Here is a 21,157-nt window from a genome sequence, read left to right as displayed (position 1 = left end):
TGAATGTTATAAAATAGATGAGAATTCATAGTTGCAATATGTTTGTTTATAAGCATAATCAAAAGAGATTATTTTCAATTAAAAGAAGAGCAGAGCACGCCAGATTAACTTACGTTTCTTCAAAGGGGTACCTGACGATCCAAAAGTCTCCTCGTCTAAAAACGAAATACCGTGAATCCATATTTTGCACTATTTTTGCCTAATTTTCGATGAAGCAAAGCCAAAAACGTCAAAATTTTACGGACAAATGTCAGAAGAGTCACGTGACTACCCTACCTCCTTAAGTTTAGTAAACTAATACTATATAGAAATGAAGTAAGTAATTAACAAACAAGATTAAAAGGAATTAATACTCATTGTACGATGGCAACTTCGTTTGTTTGTTGCCGGCACGCAAATACCGCACGCGGACTAATTCCTCGGAGGAGGTTGTAAGGCTCCTCTTACCGATGGGGTTCGTGGATACTTGCGTTCCGATACTTTCAAAAATTAATTTGAAGCTATCTAATTGACTTGGGTTTCGGTGCGTTCGTACCCTAAGCGTTTTATCGAGAGGTTGATATTGAAAGTTCGCGACGTGTTCTTTCAACCAAGTTTTTAGACGAAGTGATGACTCGATGTCTCAAGTCTTCGAATGACCCCTTTGAAACGTTGAGGACCACCCTGACTGGTCAGTCAGAATCGTTGACCTTCCAATCAGCGTGGTCCTTGGGGTTTTTGAAACCACCCTCTCACTTTGTGTTTTGCCGAGACGCAAAGAGAGGGTGGGGACGATCGCGCGTACGTGAGAAGTCCCAAGTCCGGTAACACCGGGGTTTTTCCCTTCAGGTAGGCCTTCGAAGGCTAAAAAAAGGATTACCCTTAACGCTCGCTAAATTACCCTTCAGGAAGCGCCGAGTTTATGACAGGATCGGAGCTATTGAGAACGACACGAAACTAACATTTGAACTCTATTGTATAAAAAAGGTAAATGGATATTGCCGGTGATTAAAAAAAATGCTTGAAACTCAAAAATAGCTATTCGTAGAAGACTCGTCATAAATTCCCGTTAGGACTCCTCGCGGCTGATGTTCCGTTTGCGACGGAACACTCATATAAATATTTACGTTCTTTTCAAGAGATGTTCAGTTGATTATTTTGGAAGGCTAGCAAAGTAGTATATCAGATGTTCAAGAGATCAGAGAACATTCAGAGATCCCATTCAAACAAAGTCAGGGGTTCGAGCCTTGAAAAGTTGGTAAAGGTGAAAAGCTCGAGAGTAACGTCGGGGAAACGTAAAACGGAACACAACGACGCACGGGCCCGGGAGAATCAAAACTCGTTGAGTGCTCTCGTGGAAAACATCTTCTGGCGTTGATTTAAGCACCCGGCACCGAATTTACGATTTAAACGGCACTTTTATACCGTGCGCAGTGTACAGAACGCCGCCAGCGCGAGTGAGTTCGAGTACGAATTCATAGACGCTTTCTCTTTTATTTAACGAGTGTTTTCCTATACAAAACGCGATTCGAACGAAAACTGTTTACCTGAGAGCGACTTCGCTTCGACAGATCAAGTCCAGATGAAATAACGGGCTGCGTACAATTAATTAACTCCCAAGTATGGTAAATATAATTGCTATTACGAAACAGGTTTTATTAAATAGATACAAAATTAAATTATAAGGCGTAGTAAAATTCGGCAGCCTACGCATATTCGTTCGTACACGCGGCACAACCTAATACATACAACACAACAAGACTGCGAGTCAAATATTACATGCATAATCAATTATGTATTTCGTACTTTGTATGCACTTCCATCAATGTGTTGCTTATTATATCGTTTTGGATCTTCTTAATGGAATTACAAGCTTTCAACACGATGAAGTATCTAAATAAGTTTCTTGGATTGGCAATAAACAATTGTTTGAGAACAAACAGTTATATGAGCAAGTCGGTATATAAAGATGGCAACGTTCGATGCGACATGGGAGGGTCGCAACTCTGGTTTCAACGAAGAACGGTAAATGGCGGGAACAGTAATGTTATTAGGGTATTTCTGTTCCCGACGGTACACGCGAAATGTTCCCGTTGAAAATTCCGACGCTGCCCGAGATAAAGCTGTGCTGACAAAGGTAGCATGACGACACCGCTGAGTGCACGTAATTAGTTATATCCGCCGGGCCTAAATGTCTATCTTTCTTTACCTGTCCAACTGCCGCCGCGCCGCCATTTCCTCTCTCGCTAACCTTTCACTGACGAGTCCCCCGCGGTAGTAAATTTTATACTCCGCCTCGGGACAAAGGGACCAAGATGATATCAAACAGTTTTTGTGATTCTTTCCGGGGGTTCCGACATCAAAGAATTAAACGAGCGTCCCTTGTTAGATCAGCCGCTCTTTGCCCAGTGGAAATCTTATTTTTGACGTCGGCTCATCGTGCATATGAAAAGCGAGATCGCCTTGTGTCGCCAGTTATCTATCTCTTGACCTTTGTATACCGTCTTGGGGATGAAATTCCTCACCTAGAAAGATTTGCCTAAATTACTTAGAATGATTTACGAGAAAGAGTGTAGTAGTACTCCTCATGCTCTTTTTATTGTGGAAATACTATTGAAACGAGTTTAGTAAAATGTACAACAGAAAAAAGAATTTTTATCTTACTACTCAATACTTACGGATAGACTGGATTTTATGCATTTAGAATGTGCAGAAAATATGGAGAATGCATGTAATATATAAAAACGTAAAATATCGAAACCTATTCTTATATAAATCACATTTGTTGATATCATGAACGTTTGCATAAAAATAAAAAACAATCTACCTATGAAGAATGTTTCTTGGTCATTTTCCACCCGAACGCGATCGAAAGGATCGAATGGTTCTCCGTAACAAAGAAAAAAAGCGGAAAGGCACAGAGAGGGAAACAACAACAAAACGAGGGAACAGAAGTGGTTGACTCTTAGAAAGGAACGAGTGTCGGCTGCAGAGTATCCAATTAGCCGGTCCTCGACCGAAGACAGTAGACGCTACAAGGTTGAAGATCGCCGCGGGCCGTCTTGCCCTGGAACTTTGTCTCCGTTCTTGTATGTACGTGCGCGACCAACTCGTTCGCGAGACGTTACAGTTTCTAGTGCACAGAACGACTACTTAAGTCCGCTTGGTTGGCTCTCAACGTGGCCCGACCGCTTCGGGCGTTTTCGTTCCTCGTTGAAGGCTGCGAACGACCAGAAAACTGCCTGCGACGCGTTATTTGTCGAATAGTAACATTTAGAACCGCATCCTTGCGGGATATTAAGATTAGCTTCATTGCTCCACAAACGGGAAAACATGATCTTTGATCTTTATGAAAAAAGTAATTTCATGCATACATTGTTATTCTGTTTGATAAGGATTGAATATATTATAAGCGCAAAATCATGAGATTAATATCGCCACCTGGTTGAAGGTATTGATAATTGATGGCTGATTTTCCAGAAAATATCTTGGAACATGAGTTACAACGTACTAGCGTGTAAGACTAGCAGTAGTCGTTACGTTGATCGTATAGAGAACGGATCGGAGAAGGAATTGCGGATACCGTGAAAGTCTGCTTCCGTGAACGACTGTTAACGGTGAGTGACAGTGAGAAACTGCTCCTTTTCCTTACATATGTCTTGTATTAAGCCTGTACATAATTCATCTTCAATAATTCAGTGAATAAATCGTTTAACCCTTTCGCTACGGGCGGGTTCTCCGCCGCGATACTCCCGCTGAACGGCTGTAGTCGCCCGTAGTACGTCAGTGGCATTTTATGCAGAGCGACTATAGTCGCCCGTAGTAGCGAAAGGGGTAAATAAGTAAGAGAATTTATATCTAGAACGAAAATGAATTTGTACACGTAGCGATCTGAGTTCATCGCCGATAGGCGCTTACCACATGTAAATAAAGTGAATAGTCTGGGTAGACACAGTTTTAAGTATAAAACGTGTTATATCACTGGAGTGATAAAGTATGTACAAGACGTACGATGCTCCTCTGAGGGTGTGGAAGAGAATTAAATTCTGAGTCAAAAGTTCCTCTTCTATTTTTGCCTTCAACCTTTATTAACAAAGTTATTAACGAAAAAATGGATCAATGCCGCATCGAGTGTAGCTGTCACTGTGCCGTGCACTGGTACGAGATTCCAGCTCTGTAATGGGAATTTCTCTTATCTAATGAAATCAAATAGATCACTTATCAACTAAATGATGAACGAATTGATTAATCCTCATTTTCGATAAACAGAAAGTTTAAGACGGCGCGATAGTACAGAGCATTACATGACATTTGTGGGAAACATGCTGTTAGTCCACTTTCCCTAATTACTTTGTTTATAATGATCGAAGGGAAAAGTAGAATTCTTCACTCAGAATTTCTTCCTCTTTCTCTTTCTGAAAACAAAGTCATGCATTCCAAATACCCTGTATACATGTACATGGGCGTCCGGGTTAGTTTAGATTGGTAGTCTGCAGAAAACGCTACTACAAAAGAATTCTTATCGGATATTTTATCGAATGCTAGCGACTTAACAATTTATCGGGTGCCTCATCTTCTGCGAAATCGCTTTAACGGTAGCTAACTAAAAGTCCCATGGCAAAGCGCTTCAATTACTCTCCGCAATCCGAACCTAAGCTCCCTGCTATTGGAGTAGCCGTAGCGATCACCGGTGGTGCTAGTAGCAAAGGGGTGAGCCAAGGGTAGCTGTTCGATTGCGTTTTACCCGCAGCTACAATACCCACGGAATGTAACCGACAGCCGTGTTGAAACGAGCGCAGTGCGACGGCGTGCGCAGTGTGTAAATTCTTCACGACCCTTTACTCTGGCTGTCGCCGAGGGGCTCGGTTTACATCGACGCGTGTTCCCACGAACAGCATACTCAATTACTGAGCTACCGCTAACGGAGACGGTTTCAAGTGTGCCGAGAACGAGAAAAGAGGGTGTTCCACGCGTGTCCCCCTGATAAAACGTCACGCGGAACGTCATAATGGATCGGCTTTCCAGCCTTAACGACGCTGGAGGATGTATCATCATCATGGTAGCCATACACCTTTATTTCAAGGCACTCTTTATCCTGTCTAGAATAGCTGTTTCCTCGTTTATTTTATGCATTTTTTAAACATACTACATAACATGATAGTTTAAGATGTATTGTTTAACATATTTTTTAATTTATTTCGTAGTGTAATAATCTGGAAGTATTTTTGTAATTACACGGGAGTATGGCGATGTAGGAATATCTATCTATACATATATTTTCTGATTAGTCAGCAGATTGTTGTGCAATTATCGAAAATAAACGTGTAAAAGAAGACACCTACAAATACATAAAACCGTGATTTAAAGTCCCATGATGATAAAAGCAGATCTATATCACTTAAGACATGCTTAAAGAAACACGATTTTACGAGAACATCTACTAATCATCGTTGACTGGGAAATAGGATGAATCAAACGCATTGTGATTTCTTGCTGGATCTTAACGACATGGATGGTGTTGTGTCGGAGTATACCCATTACCATTCCCGATTTACGAGCAATGTCGTCGATATTTCATCAGAAATACCGGTGTAATACAAAATTCGTATGGAATTCGGTCCGGAAGGTGTTTAGTATTCCGGACGACGTGGAACGGCTCACGGCGTACGCCGGTGTCAAGGATATTAGCGAACGCGATTCCGAGACACCAATGTAAATGCGCGACTAAACCGTGTGCTCTGTTCGTAATAAGTATTCCGAGCGTCGCTCGTTTAACGCCGACAGCTTTGCTCTTCATTTAGAGAATATTTCCCACGCGTTTCCTGGGGCTTTTTCGTTATACTTTTTCATTACCACTGGATATGAATTAAGTCATTGTTACAGAAGCAATAATCTGACTGCGAATTTTCATGCAAGAGGATTATTTTTTAATCGTATTTTAAAAACTATATAATTTAAAGATTTATCGATCTAAAATAATAATACGTATGTAATATGAATTAACTGTTGCATGCATCTTTATATGTTATTACATTATGTGTCCACGTATACTCTTTTACCTGATAATACGCGTGAGAGTATGATCAATTACATATAATTAGGCAAATAATTGTGATGTGTTAAAGCAATTATACTAATTGCAGTATTATCAATAATATTAAATTAATCGTTATAGAGAACAAAATTATTTGAGGGAACAAACATAATGTCAATTAAAAGCATCGATTAGAACACTAGGTTGAATATTCAGGCATTTAATAGAAGCTGATATTACCGTGTTCTCATGGTAATTCCCTAAGCTGGTAATAGCACCGTGAATCAAACATTAATTATATACGTGTGCTTCTATGCGCATTTTTCCCGGGTTTGAAGTACACGTCACGAACCAGTTCCCTTGGAAACCTTACCTGCACACTGTTGTACCGTAACCATAACAGGAACAGCGTTGGATGACGCGGAGACCGCAGGGGATGTCGTTGACATCGCTCAACAACGGATACCCATGCCTCACGTGGCCGAATATTCGGTAGTCCCGAAACCCCTGTTCATCATCATCCGCGTCGACGTCTTGCATTCATTACAACGCGACAGCCAGACAAAGCTGTGTGGAGAATGATCTCTAAAGGCCCATCAGTATGTTCTATGCTAATTCAAACGCACATTTTGGTCAAGAAAAAAATTTGATGTACGAAGTAAATCTGATTAAGTTAGGTTTTGCATTCGAAGAATACTGTTTGAATGATTTAAATGTAATCAAAAGGACATTTTTGTCATTGTATTTAATCGTACAGTACTTGCTACAATCATCAAATTCTCATTTTTATAAACGTTTCAGCAATTATCATTTTTGTCGCTAGTAACGCGTAACTTTTTTCGTCGATCAATCAAGCAACGGGTTTCCAGGTCCTGGAAGCCGAGTAAATTACTACGAAATGAGGGTATAGCTACGCCTTAGCTATCCAGCTAGATGGCTGGGTCGGGATTGCACGCCACAAATTATCTGCGTAGAGAACCCACCCACTAATTCCCTCTCCTCCTACCGTTTCTCGTCTCGCAGCACCTCCGTTTTCCGCGTTGTACTTCCCCGCCCACCTTTCTGTTCCTGGCAGCACCTTCTCTCCATCCTCCTGAGGAATCGTTCCTCTTCCACTGGGAAAGAAATGGATTCCCCGTTCTCTTTTTCTTTTCTTTCCGTTGCAAGCTTCTCTTCTAGTATGATTGGCTTCCAACATCTTTTTTTCACTCACAAAAATGTTAAAGACATTTGAACTTCTGTTCATAAGTTCTCAGATAGTTTCAAACATTTGTCTATAAAAAAATCTGGTAAACATTTTGTAGACTTTTTCGATTGAAAAATTTATACAAGAAATCGTTAACTGGATTATACAATAAATCATTCGTCTATATCAACACAAAAAACTGAATTAGTTAGAAAGAAACACCAATTTTCTGGTAGTCATTTCCGCTTAAAAAGGAAACGAGCAAAGTGAGTTTGAGAGAAAGTTTCAGTTCGTTTGACGAAGCCTCGTTTCATGCCGAGCCACGCTTACCGCGTTTTCCCCTTACAGACGTCGACTCGTTTCACTGCCACACCGCCGGATATAAACTGCGACAATACCGCGTCTAACAAGTGTTATCTCGTGTAATCTGGCAGATGACACGAAGTATTGCGTTTATCTGACTTGCGTAGACGTGGCCGCGTGTACGTGTACAGTGATGCAGCGCGATAGTCATGCAAATAAATCTTCTACTATCACGTAGGGTAGCCGGCTATAAAATTTAACTTAGTAACGCGCTATCATTACTGTTCGATTGTTTGAACTTTAGAATGAACTAATCTGACATTTTGAAAACTGTTTTAATCAAGCAATACAATCGAAATCAATAGTACTATATTAATATCTCATTTTTCAATGTTTAACGAGCAAATGAAGCTGTTATTGCATTGCTTTACTATAGATAAGATCAATTTATGGTTGAATCAATTGTAAATCAGTGCGGAAACAATTTAGTATATTACTGAAACGCAAATTGTTATCGCGATACTGTCATCTGCAAACGAAATTTTGCATCGGCAATATATAATATCGTCTACCTTTGTTCGGAAAAGTCAGTGCTCGACGCTGTGATAGATAGCTGCATCGTGAATAAACAGGCTCGATTGCGGTAAGTTTCCAAATACAGTTCTGGAAATAATGGAAGCCGGATTTACATTATTCGAGCCGTATTGGGCCGATAACGTATCAAGCGCGCTCAGCGCAACCATCGGTAAATATAACCTGGATGATCCTACGGTCTAAATTATTCATCAATTTTTCACAACAGAAAGCAACACATTTGCCTGTTAATTGCATTCTATTAATGAGAGTCGTTACTGCGATAAATGATACTAACTGCTGTAATTGCTTTTTATAGATCGATCCCACTTGAATATCTTAAAAAATTCTTATGAAGTTTCATAGGTACTCTTCTATTTAAAAAATCAATGCATTGGATAATGGTACATTACAAAGTTATGTTTGTCCCTCAAATTTAACAGTATAGTTAATACTTTCCTACGAGTTATTCACGAGTTTCGATGCTCGTGTGCATTCAATTAAAACAAGTTGAAGGTCGAATTAAATACGGGACCATTAATGAAGGAAACTTTTCTCCCGAAGAGGAAGGGTGATGTTGCGCGCGACAGCGCGACACAGAAATAAGGAGAAGGGTTTGAAAAAACGGGTGCTTCGAACTCGAGTTGCAGGCAACACCTCTGTGAGCCACTCTTGGCTTCGATCCATTTCTCTCTCCAACTCAGAGAGAGGATTGCCAGTTAAAGGGGAACACCGAATCCAGAAGCTTACTACCGAAGAACGTAGATATTGCTGATCATTTTTGATACGCGTCGAGATTTATGTGCAAATAATGGAAACAATTGCATGTCATTTTTTTAGGTTGTTTGATTCTTGAGATTGAAACGTGGAAATTGTTACTGATTTTAGTTAGTTCGATTCAGAACCTGAATTTATAATTTTATTAATAGTTATGTGTTACTTACGAATACCTCACCTACAATTTTTGAATTAGCTATTTTTATGGAAATTAATCATTGTATCAAGAGGCTAGGGTAGTCACGTGATATTTATAACACGCGTCGGTAAAATTTTGACGTTTTTTGTTCTGTTTTATCGATAATCAGGCAAAAATAGTGCAAAATATTGGTTTATGGGTATATACTTTTCGTCCTTATATGAGAATATTTTTCGATTGTCAAGTACATCTTCAGAAAGAGGAAAGTCAAATTTATCAGGGTCTGGTCACTATTTCAATCAAAACAATCTGTTTTGAATAAAAAAAATCGCTTATAAACAGAAACATTGTAACTACGATTTTTCGTCCATATTATAACGTTCATTTACATACGTACATATTACTAAATATCAGCATATTCTGATTGAATAATGACCAGACCGTGCCAGAGTTTATTTTCCTCTTTCTGAAGAGATACCTGACGACCGGAAAATATTTTTATAGAAGATAAGTGTATTCCCGTAAACCCATATTTTTGGCTAATTTTGTGGGTAACATTGACACGCTGCCATCTGAGTCTACCCCCTTAAAACGGCGTGTTAATAATACAAATATGCACATTATTAATAAAAGGAAATAGAAATAGCACTATTAAAATACCATAGAAATGTAGTACTAATAAATTAATGCTTTGTGGAGATGAATCTGAAGATAGTGCTTTACAAAGACAAAGATAAAGGAACAAAGGTGCGTGTGATTAGAGCCGGTATCGAGAACGGAACCCAAAGGATTCTCACGAGATGAGAATCTGGAGCAACCGATGCATGAACCGCGGCGGGGGACGTTTGATTCCGTGCGACGATGTAATACATCTCTCGTCGGTTTACCGGTAGCCAGCCGAGGCGGAAGTGTATCGTGGCCGGCGAAGCGGGCGCATCCGGTTCACAAGATTAATTGCCAATAAACCTCCATTACAGGGAGCTCTTCCCGTACCGTCACTCTTCTCGTGACCCAGCGCGGCGACCTCGGCCATCCACTTCCTATTCGTAGATCCGTGGCTTTTGCTACGCTGGAATTTCGTTACGCGTTGCACGCGGCGTCGCGTCGCGCAGCAGATCCCAGCCATAATAGAGGCAGCGCTGATAGCTTGTCCTTACCGTTGTTAACGAGCTATTTAGTATATGTAATATACGTGCTGCCAACATGTTTTGCGTTCGGTGGTGGCGTACCAGTTTTTCGTGCAGGATAAATTACGATTGAGCCCAATTTAATGATGTAGTTGAGGGAATGTGGTACTGACAAAATGTTTTGCGTTCGTTTATTAATATTTGGCGTGTAGCAGAGAATGTGAAGAGGCAAAGAGTGTCTTCACGATTAATCGCTAACGTCATTGATAATTTCCAATTCGTTTAATATCAGATAATAACATTCACTTATCGTACTTCTGATCGTCTAAAACTTCAAAAAGTATTATATTTCTTTGACGCACTCAGTACGTCAAATCCTTTGAAGTGGGTGAGCCTCTGATAATAAAATTCTCTGTGAAAAGGAACAGCGAGCCGCGTACAAGAGCAGTTCCCGTGACATGGATAGAATAAATCTTGCGGAAGGGACCGTGCTGTTATAAGAAACACTTTGTGGTAACCCGTTCATTTATTTCCCCATTCATTCGCGAACCGTGACGAGCTTTGAACCGTACAATCTTTTTTATCTCTCGCAAATTTTCCACGGTGTTTCTTTGGAGGACATGTGTATCCATTGTACCGTCTAGCACGAGTCAAAAAGTATTCCCCTTGCGAAAAGAAAAATATCATTTTACGCCGTACAAGCGAAACGCGTCTAAAACGCAGACTCCATCCAGCATGAGTTGTCACGTAATCGTGTACAAGGAAAAAAGTAGCAGCTAATTTGTCATTGAAAAAGGACTGCGAACGGTTGCGTGTTCACGGGAGCTATAATAGCTGCGCGAGTGATTAATCTTGCACCCCAAAAGCATACTATAGTGAAATTTCACTTGGCGAGTGTTAGATTCCTTAGTTACTTGAATGTATAGTGCATAGAGTGTAATAGAAGTAGATTCTATACTCGGAGTTATTCGTAAGCAACTTTATCTTATAGATTAAACTTTCGATCAATCAGGGAATTTAAAACTAAATAGTTTAGTTCAATAACAATAAATATTTTTGAAGTAGTTATTTATTAACACTAGAACTACCGACTTTTCTATACATGCATTTCTCCAGTCATTTTGTCTGGTTTGCTAGTTCTAGTGTAATTGGAAGGAATTTGAAATTAATTGATTCTTGACAGAAACAATTCTAAATACGTGATACGTCTAAAATATATGAGAAATCGAGTGAGACCAATAAAAATAATCGAATAAAGTTTTCAGTTCACGGTAGGTTTCATGAGACTGTTTCTCTTCGTCATTAATCTACAGGAACGTCGGAAACGATCAAGCGGCAGCCCTTATTTCCTGCGATCGCATGTGCAATTATGCGGTTTACATGCATCGACAAATGGAATTGCTGTGTTCCGTTTAGCTGTTGAGAAATGTTTCGTTAGATAGAAATCTCTCGACGCTTGTGCTTTCCAGATAAGGACACGTATTCCTCTTTACGTATACTGCGCCTGGAAAAAATTATAGGATCGCACGGCTTATGCAAAATGAATTTAATTTTCAAATTACATTTTACTACTCCAACACAAATACCGTTTATTCTTTAAAAAGATATTTTCGTATTCTTGCATTTTTTTTATACATAATACGTTTGGCAAAAATTGTTTGATCAAACGCTTCATGTAAAATTAATCTAATTTCCACATTATTGGACCATCTTTTTATTGATAAATCGCATACTTCATTTGTTAGCGAAAGTAAACATTTGTAGTGCCAATGTAGAAAACGAATTTCAGAACAGAACTTATCATATATTTACTTATTATTAATACCATAAAATTCAAGAAAAGTTTCCATATTACCGCACAAATCGTAGCACGGGATTCCCGTTCCGTATAGGGAATTTAAAAATCTGAAGAAATATTTCTTACACACGGCTGCGAATAATGTTTCCACGTTCCGAGCCGTCGGTTAACCGCGAAGCCTCGCGAGGATCTCTTAAACGTTCGGATACATAGTCCGCGGTGTATGAAACGTACGAACGGCTGCAGCGGTCGCTCGAATACTAATACCTAAGCCCGTAATAACGATTCGCAACGTACGGTTATTACGTCACGGAACGGCTGCGCTCATTGTTCAAAATTTTCCTGGCATAAAACTCGGGGCGGGCGCCCGTAATACGCGTACGTGTCCGGAATACCGTTTCCCGGTGTCGATTTGTATTCCAATTTCAAAACGAATCCGTAAGAAAGCTACCTGTTAGAGCGCCTCGCGAAACTGCTCTTATTCCCTCAATGGCAATCCGGTTTAACGGCACGGAGATAGGAACAAGCATACGGAATCGTAGGGGAGTTCCTTAAAAGCGATCGTCGTGCCGCAAAACGTCTCCGATAAGTAAACGTAACCCTTTGCTCGCTGTTGTCTTTTTTCCCCTAGTTTTTCGTATTAATGTAGGTATTAAGCCTGTGCACACCTTATGTGCTATCTTAAGCGCGGTGAAACTTTCCCGGAGCTTTTAGCAGTCTTCGCGTGTATAATCCCTCGGAGCGTAAAGTGGATTAACAATTTCGGTCCGCGAGCCGACAGTTACCGTACCAATTCCGACGTGAACTCGGCAAGTTTCGTTTTACTGCTTCGTTTCAATTGTTAATAAAATGACTGTAAACAGGCGAGCACCGCGCGCGCCTCACTTTTAATGCTAGAATATGCTAAGGAAGACGCAGTTGAAGCTTGATTAACGTACAATGGCTGCAAGAATTGCCGTCGTGTAAATAGGAACCGTTCAACGGGATTCTGCGATAAAAATGTAAATGCGTTTATTAACAGATTCCAGAATTTTACCGACCGCGTTATAACGACATTTTACCGTGCGAATTGGAATATCCCCCGCATATTTCATTGTCGAATTAAAACCCTGCGCGGAAGTTGGAAATTACATAGACAACTGTGTATGTTGCGTTTTATTTAATATGCGAACGTTTGAAAATGAGTATTCCTATCGGCGGAGAATTCGCTGCGCGCAGCGTGCCATTGAACTCCGGTATTCGAATTATCATAAAAGAATTTAATTATTTCGGCCTCGGCCAGGGAAGGAAGACTTTATCAAATTAAATCTTTACCAGTGGCGCAATTCAAGTCCCGAGTAAATTAAATTCTGCGAACGCGTGTCGCGTCGCTTCTATTTACTCTACTTTTTTCCAGCTTCCTTATTTCCGCTGCTGGATGCTGAAATATTTACTTTAGAATGCAAATCGTGCTCGCCGGGATATATCGGGAAAAATTTCAATTACGATTTCGTTTAATTTCATTTCTCGTTCGAGAACCAGTAATAGCACTGGACATTTTTTCTCACTATCGTGACCTCTTTTCAATCGTTATTAATTTCATGGTACAAATTACAGACTGCATAAAATGCTAAGGACCGTCCCAGATTTATAAACTGTGAACATTAGGCGAAGAACATTCCTGCATAACTCACTGGTCAATATATCTGATTAAAAATTCTTGAAATTGAATCAAGAGTTTGTACAATTACCCTCTTACAATTTCCTTCATACCTCACTTTATATCATTCGTAAGTGCTACATAAAATGAAGTTAATAAAAACACTGATGGTACGTGATAAAACGAAAGCAAATCTGAACTCTGTATGGTATCAATCACTATTGCGTGCGTCTTTCCGATGCGCTTTTGTTTCTTTTAGTGCTTTACTTACTGAATGAACTGTTGTACTAGGTTAGTAGACAGAATATTAAGTTAAATTAAATTAAAACAATATATTCCATTTTTTTGTTCAACCGTTATTAACGAAGTTATTAATTGTCCTGAAATTTAATCAGTCCTCAAACAACTATTATGGCAAGTCCACTTTCTCCATTAATTACTTTGTTAACAATAATTAAAGGGTAAAGTGGAAGGGGAACATTCAACTCAGAATTTTACACCTCCTCTCCTCTTTCACACCTGTAGAGGAAATTTGTGCATTCTGGGACACATTGTATAGGTGCAAAACGAGTGCAATATCCGTTCGACATAACAACTAAAAGCCTATAAATCGCAGGATGTTCCCAACACATTACACGTAACACTAGGACCAGTGCACGTGTTTTCAGAAAAGTCGCGATTCTACGTGCGGCTGGATCAAAAATTTAAAATCGTCCTTGCACAAAATCCAGCTTTTTCACGTGCCGCGTGACGTGATGCATATCCCGAATTATTATTTTGACGTTTCGGGCCAGTCTTTGTTCCTACATCGCGCTTGTGCACTTCTTAAACCGGGCGTGCACCGACCATTAATCATGTCGGCGAAATAGAAGTGTGGCCGGGTGCTGAGAAAAATGATATGCCAGCCACCGAGTGGAATACATTATTGTCAATTGTTCTTTTTTTTTTACTTACTCGCTTAACCCATATTTCCTTCTTTTTTAAGGACTGCTCGAGGACATTAATTAGCATGGTATCGAAAATAGTGCCCATAATGTAATATTAGTGATACAGTATTTAAAAACTGCACACTGAATTAATAATAAGTATCGATAGTAATGAATGGTTATTTATTAACACATGGATTTATTATGGGACAAATATTTTTATATTTTAACAAATTACAACAAAACTACAAATTTTAACAAAAACCTGGTGCATTTCCATCAGACTTTATAATAAAATCAATACTGAGTAATTTTAAATGTCAATCCTTACTTATTCACCGTGCGCGGAATTTCAGTATAATCGTTTAGTGTAAATTAGATTAGATGGATCGTATCAATTAGGTACATCAATGCTATCATTCATTAGATTGACCAGTCAAACATCATTAGCATGATCCGTTTTAAATTCTCGGTGTCCAAATCTCGCATACTATGTATCACGTTGGAGTTCATGTTTCATTGTGAAACAGAGTGTTTGATTTAATTCATTTAGGCTAAACAAACTGTGTCGACTATAAATTAGAATCAGATAATCGTGTCAGTCGGTTAATTGATCTGTGCTTAAAATTGATGTGGCATGAAACAATTCTTCAATGATTGCTTCCACTTTTGGCAACTGAAATAATTGTTACCCATTAAATAACAATTCAATTAGAATTGAATAAATTCTACTGACTTCTGATAACTGAATTCAATCAATAGTGAAATATATTATTGATCCAGCGTGGAAAATGTTACACAGGTTACGAGGTGAGGTGTGAAATACTCGAACACTGTTAGATATTATTTTTAATATAAATTAATCAATGAGCTATGCCTTTATTTTTAAACGGTACTCTAATTCCAGCAAGAAGGTAAATATTTTAAATTCATGTTGTATTTATTATTGAGAAAAACAATTCTTTTTAACATAATATATCTTAACTTCACTGATAGCATTAAAAATGTTTTAAAATCTGTTCATAATTTTGAAGGTGCTTCGTATATTGAACAGGCTTTAAATATTAATTTCTGAGGAAAAGGAATAATCCGGGCGCATTTTTCTTGGATGCGCGAGATGTTTGCACGGGAAATTCTTTTCGGTCTTTGAGCATGGGAAAGTTAACCATGGTAAACAGTCGTTGTGTTCCTTATTCTAAATCCTCTCGGGTTCTGTTCCGCGACGGGGCTGCGTGTATCGTGCTTCCGCACTATTCTAGGTAATATATGATGCTGCGGTTTGGCATGAGGTCGAGAACGTAGTATTTGAAGAACGGACGCATTGTTAAAACGTTACGACTGAACTCTACCGCTTAATATTATATGCTGCAAATAAATGTAGCACGGCTCACGGAGAGTTAATGAAATGAAATATTATTTACGAATAGACAGTTTTGTGTGTAAAATGAAAAATTTATGATTTCACAACAACATTATTTATGTAACGATCATTATGTGTACAAAGTCTGGCTCTAAATAATACATTGAAATATTATTTTCTTTGGATGAATTTGGTGAACTTTGAATGTATTGAAATAGAGTAGCAATTGTAGTTTAAGGAAGCTACTAGATTACGAAACTAGTTTAAGAAGCGAAAGAGAATTATGTCTGGCTGGTTTATTTCCCTCATGACAAGAACAATTCCTCTGCGACGTCAGAGTAAATCTTACAAAATGACCGGTCCACTGAGCTGGACATTTCGTAGTTAATTTTACCGACAACCATCTATCTTCATCTGTAAAACAGAACATCCAATCAAGCTATCCTCGCGTTTCGCTTCTCCTACGAAATAAAGAACAACTCTCCTTTAGCACTTCAACAGAACAGTAGTATCAGCCAATATCAATTTATTAGCATCGTGACATATTTATTAGTTAATATTTAAGAGTAGTTTTATTTCGAGTTGTCCTCGAAACGGTTTGACCCTAGCTACGGGATTAGCCAGAATGTGGAAGCGGTTTGAAATCAAGGCAGAGTTTGGAGAATTCCAGTCCAGAAAGAGCAAACACAAGATACATTGTGCAGTGGCACAAGCTCGGATCAGTTTACCGTGACGGAAGCCAGAGTGGAAAGGTCATCTTTGCTCGGTAAGAAGTCGAGTATACCGCAATGCAGTTCGGGGCATTGTGAGTCCCATTCCCCCTTTTTGGAACATCGTTGTCTCTACGTATAATATTATACATGGTCTCGACAGCGAGACTCTTCCTTCATCGATTCAGGGAACACGTTTCGCTTGCATGATTATGGGTACTCAAACTTTTAAACGGAATAGAAATATATAAAGAATTAAGTCCTTGACTCATTTATTCAGACTTTTTTGGCTCCGAATTATTGCCAAATTTAGAGACTGTTAAAGTAAAAATTATTAGATGAAAATTGATTAAACCGTTCTATTTAGAGCACGATTTATCTGCTTTATTACATAATTCGAATCTTCCAAGTGAAGCACTACTAATTTGATATTTCATTTCCCTCAGAAGCACTCGCATTAGTAATACATGTGCGGTGTGGCGTTAAGCTGAAAATTCTGTATCAAAAGTCGGAGAACCGGCGCGTGGAACTTATGAGAAACTGCGGACTGATGGAAAATCTTCTGAAAGCGATGGAAACTTAGACTGTGTACTTTGAAAGTAGCTCACTGTTTCTGTTTTACTCCCGGCTGCTACAAATACGGTAGAAAAGAAAAATAAGCTGAAGAACACTGAAAGCGCCAATATCGAATTTGCTTGCTTTCCTAATTTTACTCACTCGTAACGAGTTATTAATACCTTGTTAACCTCGTTCTTCGCTAGAATTAAGTACGTTTCTCTTACAATAATCACAAAGAGTTACATTTACGATACATTTAGTTTAAATCTCCTATATTGTACTGAACAAAAAAAGGAATATGTGACGCGTATTTCGTCTGTTTCATGTCACGGGTGTTTCAAAGAAATGCAACACGAAGCTTTTAGTTAATAATTCGGTGTAAGTCTCTTGTAAAATAAAACTTTCTATTATTAGTTCAGAGGCGTACACGTGAAAGCGGGAAATGTTACTCGTTGTTCTTTGCACACTTCAGACAACTAGAAACGGAATAATGTCACTTTTCATATTTATATCTTCAATTCATGCCTCTCTCTGCCTCTATTTTGTTTTCTTTGCTGTCGGCGATCTTGTTACACAGATTTCAAGCACAGTTTTATCAAGATACCAAACATAATTTACGTATTACCTATTTTACTACATAGAAATGTGAAATTCATTATCTCTATGCATTGTATACATACATATAAATAGGCATGTGTTATATGAAGTAATCTCACGTTGTGTCTCAGATTAGATGTTGTTCTAATAGTAATATGTTTTCGTTATAAGACACTGAAAATGAACTATAACATTCTCCATAAGTCCTTAATCCTTCTTTAATTAATTGATCAAGTGATCAAGTGATCAAAAATATTGCTATTTAATGACTTGCCATAACTTATACTGAATTATTCCTCCTGGATTCTTTATCGATTAGCGTACGGTGGTAACGAGGACCGATTTTTGATTTTGGTAACGGCACACGTGACGCGATGGCAATTAGAGAGGATCGCACGGCGCTGGAATTAACAGGGTGAATATTTAACGGAACGGGGCGCGAGGTGCGCGCGCTTGTATACGCCAAACAATAGATTTGCCGCGTAAGCTGTACTCGTAGGCGTGACGAGATACACCCAGGTGCCGGCCTCCTCGAAGATGGGCTGCGAGATACTTGCCACGGGACGCTTCGGCCATTATATCGGTGATTATATCGGTGGGTGCTGATAGCGGGAAAATGGGAAGCTTCGCGTCAGCATTCGAGAGACCGGCTCTTCACCGGTTTCGTTCGGGCCTCTTCAACGTCGCCGCCAGTCGAACAATGCCCGACCGCGAGTATTCCCTATTTCCTGTCAAGCATCGTCGACCAATTTGCTCCGAAGATTGTTTAACGTTCCCAAATGTTAACAAATCGCGTTAACAAATGAAAAATTGTAAATGGAGAGGGTATTCCGTCGATGAATGCGAAACAGTACTGTAGTAAGTTAGACATATCAGAACAGGTGAAAATTCTTTACTTTATCTCGGATGCAGATCGAAAGTCGTGAAGAAGACAATTTTTTAAATATTTAATCGTCTCTAACTCATAACAACATTAACCGATTTTTATGAAACTTCGTGCATAACTTCCTTAGATTTGCAAAAAGAACGTCTCAAATTTTTAGTGGAAATCCGAATGAAGAAGTTAAAACACATGCTCTTCACTCCTTTATTCAAGATTTTGACGAATAGTAAAAGAGACGTAAATTGACCTAATTTAACTTATTCCGCACTTAACGTAACTTGAGCACGCTTCAATTAATGGTTTGTGGCGTTTGTGCATTTAGTAATGGTATTGCTTTTACATTCTATATTATGAAAGATATAAAATTGACAATTATAATAAATGTTCGAAAATTCCTTCCTCTGCAAAAATGCACCCTTCTATTCGTCAAATTAGTGATTGCCAAATTCTTTCAAATATTCCGACCGCATTGGAAATAATAGTAAATGCATTTTGAATACATTCCCAAAGTTTATGTTTTGTTTTTATCGTATTTCTATAAACCAGCTCTACCGTTAATGTATGAACTCTTACGTCTTTCTAATAAAGCATTTCCGGACATAAGATTATATGAAATTTTTTCATCTATTTAACCTCGGGAACACGTACTATAATTTTGGTTGTTCCAGTTGGACCAACCTTTTCGGACACCCTGTATATATATGCGCGTAGAGTGTAAAAGCAATACAATTACTAAATGCACAAACCATTAATTGAAGTGTGCTCAAATTCCGTTAAGTGTGGAATAAGTTAAATTAGGTCAATTTACGTCTCTACAATTTGCATATAAAAGAAAAATCGAACTGACAATGATCAAACAGAAATTCAAGGTAATTTCACGAGTAGAATAACTAGGCCGTATGTATTTAACGGTGCATGCTTGGAATTAGTTGAAATCGATCACGTTCTGTGTGCGCTGCGTGGTAAAACAATGCTTAGATAATGGAGCAATAACCATCTCATTTTTCTCATTAATGTTAATTATTAATTCATTAACTATTTAGTTAATTGGTTACTTAGTGTAATTAAGAAAGAAGTGCGATTTTTATTTTTTATCTTCTACTCTTATATCCTTTGTATTTTGTACATACTGATTAGAGTTTCATTGCATTAGGTCTATTACCGAGAAATTCTTATTACTTATATATCTAATAGGAAAGTTAGTAATAAGAAATATCTTTTCCACTTTGCTTAAAACATAACCACTTTCATTGTATAAGTTTCTCATAAGAGAATAGGAGTCGTGCTTTAATTCAGTCTGTTAGTAAAAGTAGTCGGATCAATACGATAAATTAGAACGGGAAATGGTATATTTGACGGGACCTCATGGGGTCTGAATTTGACACGTCTGATCGAGCACCTCGGTGACACGTGATTGACGCTTTCGGATAGTAATAAGCCGCATACGTGCCAGAAGCCCAGCGAAATGCGATTATTCCGCGAAAATCGGTTCGAACCTTTTCGACCGAAATGTTGCATTTTTACTTTCGTTGCCTTTTCCCCTCGCTCGATTTGGGCCGCCACGTATCGACGTCGTTAACGAGAATTTCATTTTATTTTTATTTTTTCCTTGATTTCAGATTATTGACGTTCTGCTATCTGGCGGCGCTGAATTGCTGGTTGCTGCTATGCCCGGCAACGCTGTCGCACGATTGGCAGATGGGATCCGTTCCTTTGGTCGCATCGTTGGCCGACACCAGAAATCTGGCCACCTGTCTGTTCTTCGGCGGCTGTCTGATCCTCACGTACAAAGCTTTCACGGATTTCGAGGTAAGCTCCCGAATCTGGAATCAAAATTCATTGCGATTCGCTCGAATTCAATGTAACTTTTACTGGGGGAAAGAGAAGAGATTTCTGTGGAATAAAAATATCAGTTCCTTATGATATAGACATTGATCAGTTAAATCACATCAAAATATTATTTTGTATAAGAACTACATTTCTCTATAGTTCTTCATTGTATTTCATTGTAAGTAGTTCATTGTCGTTTCCACCGGGATTCATTAAAATTGCAAACTTTTGAGTGAATCGAATTTTTCCCCACGGCTGTTTACTATGAAACCAGCTCGCCAGATGTTTCCCGAACCTTAACGTAACGAAATTACGCCGCTGTCAGCTGATTAATAGTGAAATTAATAACGGTGTACACGAAGCGTCGTGGTCGTCCCGTCGCGTCGGCGAAAAGAAAGTTGGCTAATTGGCTGGTGGCGCACAGCGGCCTCTCCCTTGGACGTTGAACACGTTCGCGCGCGTGCAACAACAACCAAAGTTAAATGACTAGCCAGTTATCGTCCGCAACGCAAGAAGTCGTTCCGCCGTTAAACGTTTCGACCACGAATGCGCCGGGCAACGAACCGCAAAGTTTCGCGCGCTGACCCGACGACGACTCATCATGAAGTTCCACTTGCCTCCCCGAAAGTCGTGAAGAAAGTTTCCTCGGTGAGCGGAACTGCGGGTGTCCAACGGTTTTTCTCCGTCTGCATTCGTCACATCCCAATTTTTATAAATGCGCCGCGGATTTTTGTGCAA

The 21,157-nt window shown here is 39.0% G+C and overlaps 1 protein-coding gene across 1 annotated transcript in view; it reads left to right on the top strand.

Annotated features, from left to right (window-relative positions):
• LOC108621945 (transmembrane and TPR repeat-containing protein 1) overlaps positions 1–21,157 on the top strand; it is a 258,139-nt gene that overhangs the window by 183,419 nt on the left and 53,563 nt on the right. Inside the window, exon 7 of the mRNA XM_018019556.2 lies at positions 20,209–20,398. Within this exon, the coding sequence (XP_017875045.1) occupies positions 20,209–20,398 (190 nt within the window). The remainder of the gene's footprint in view (positions 1–20,208; positions 20,399–21,157) is intronic.

This window comes from Ceratina calcarata, unplaced genomic scaffold, assembly GCF_001652005.2.
Source record: "Ceratina calcarata isolate Rehan_Ccalc_2016 unplaced genomic scaffold, ASM165200v1 scaffold189, whole genome shotgun sequence".
NCBI classification, from domain to species: Eukaryota; Metazoa; Arthropoda; class Insecta; order Hymenoptera; family Apidae; genus Ceratina; species Ceratina calcarata.
Note: the sequence above shows the minus strand (reverse complement) of the source record. Positions and strands in the feature narration are given on the sequence as shown.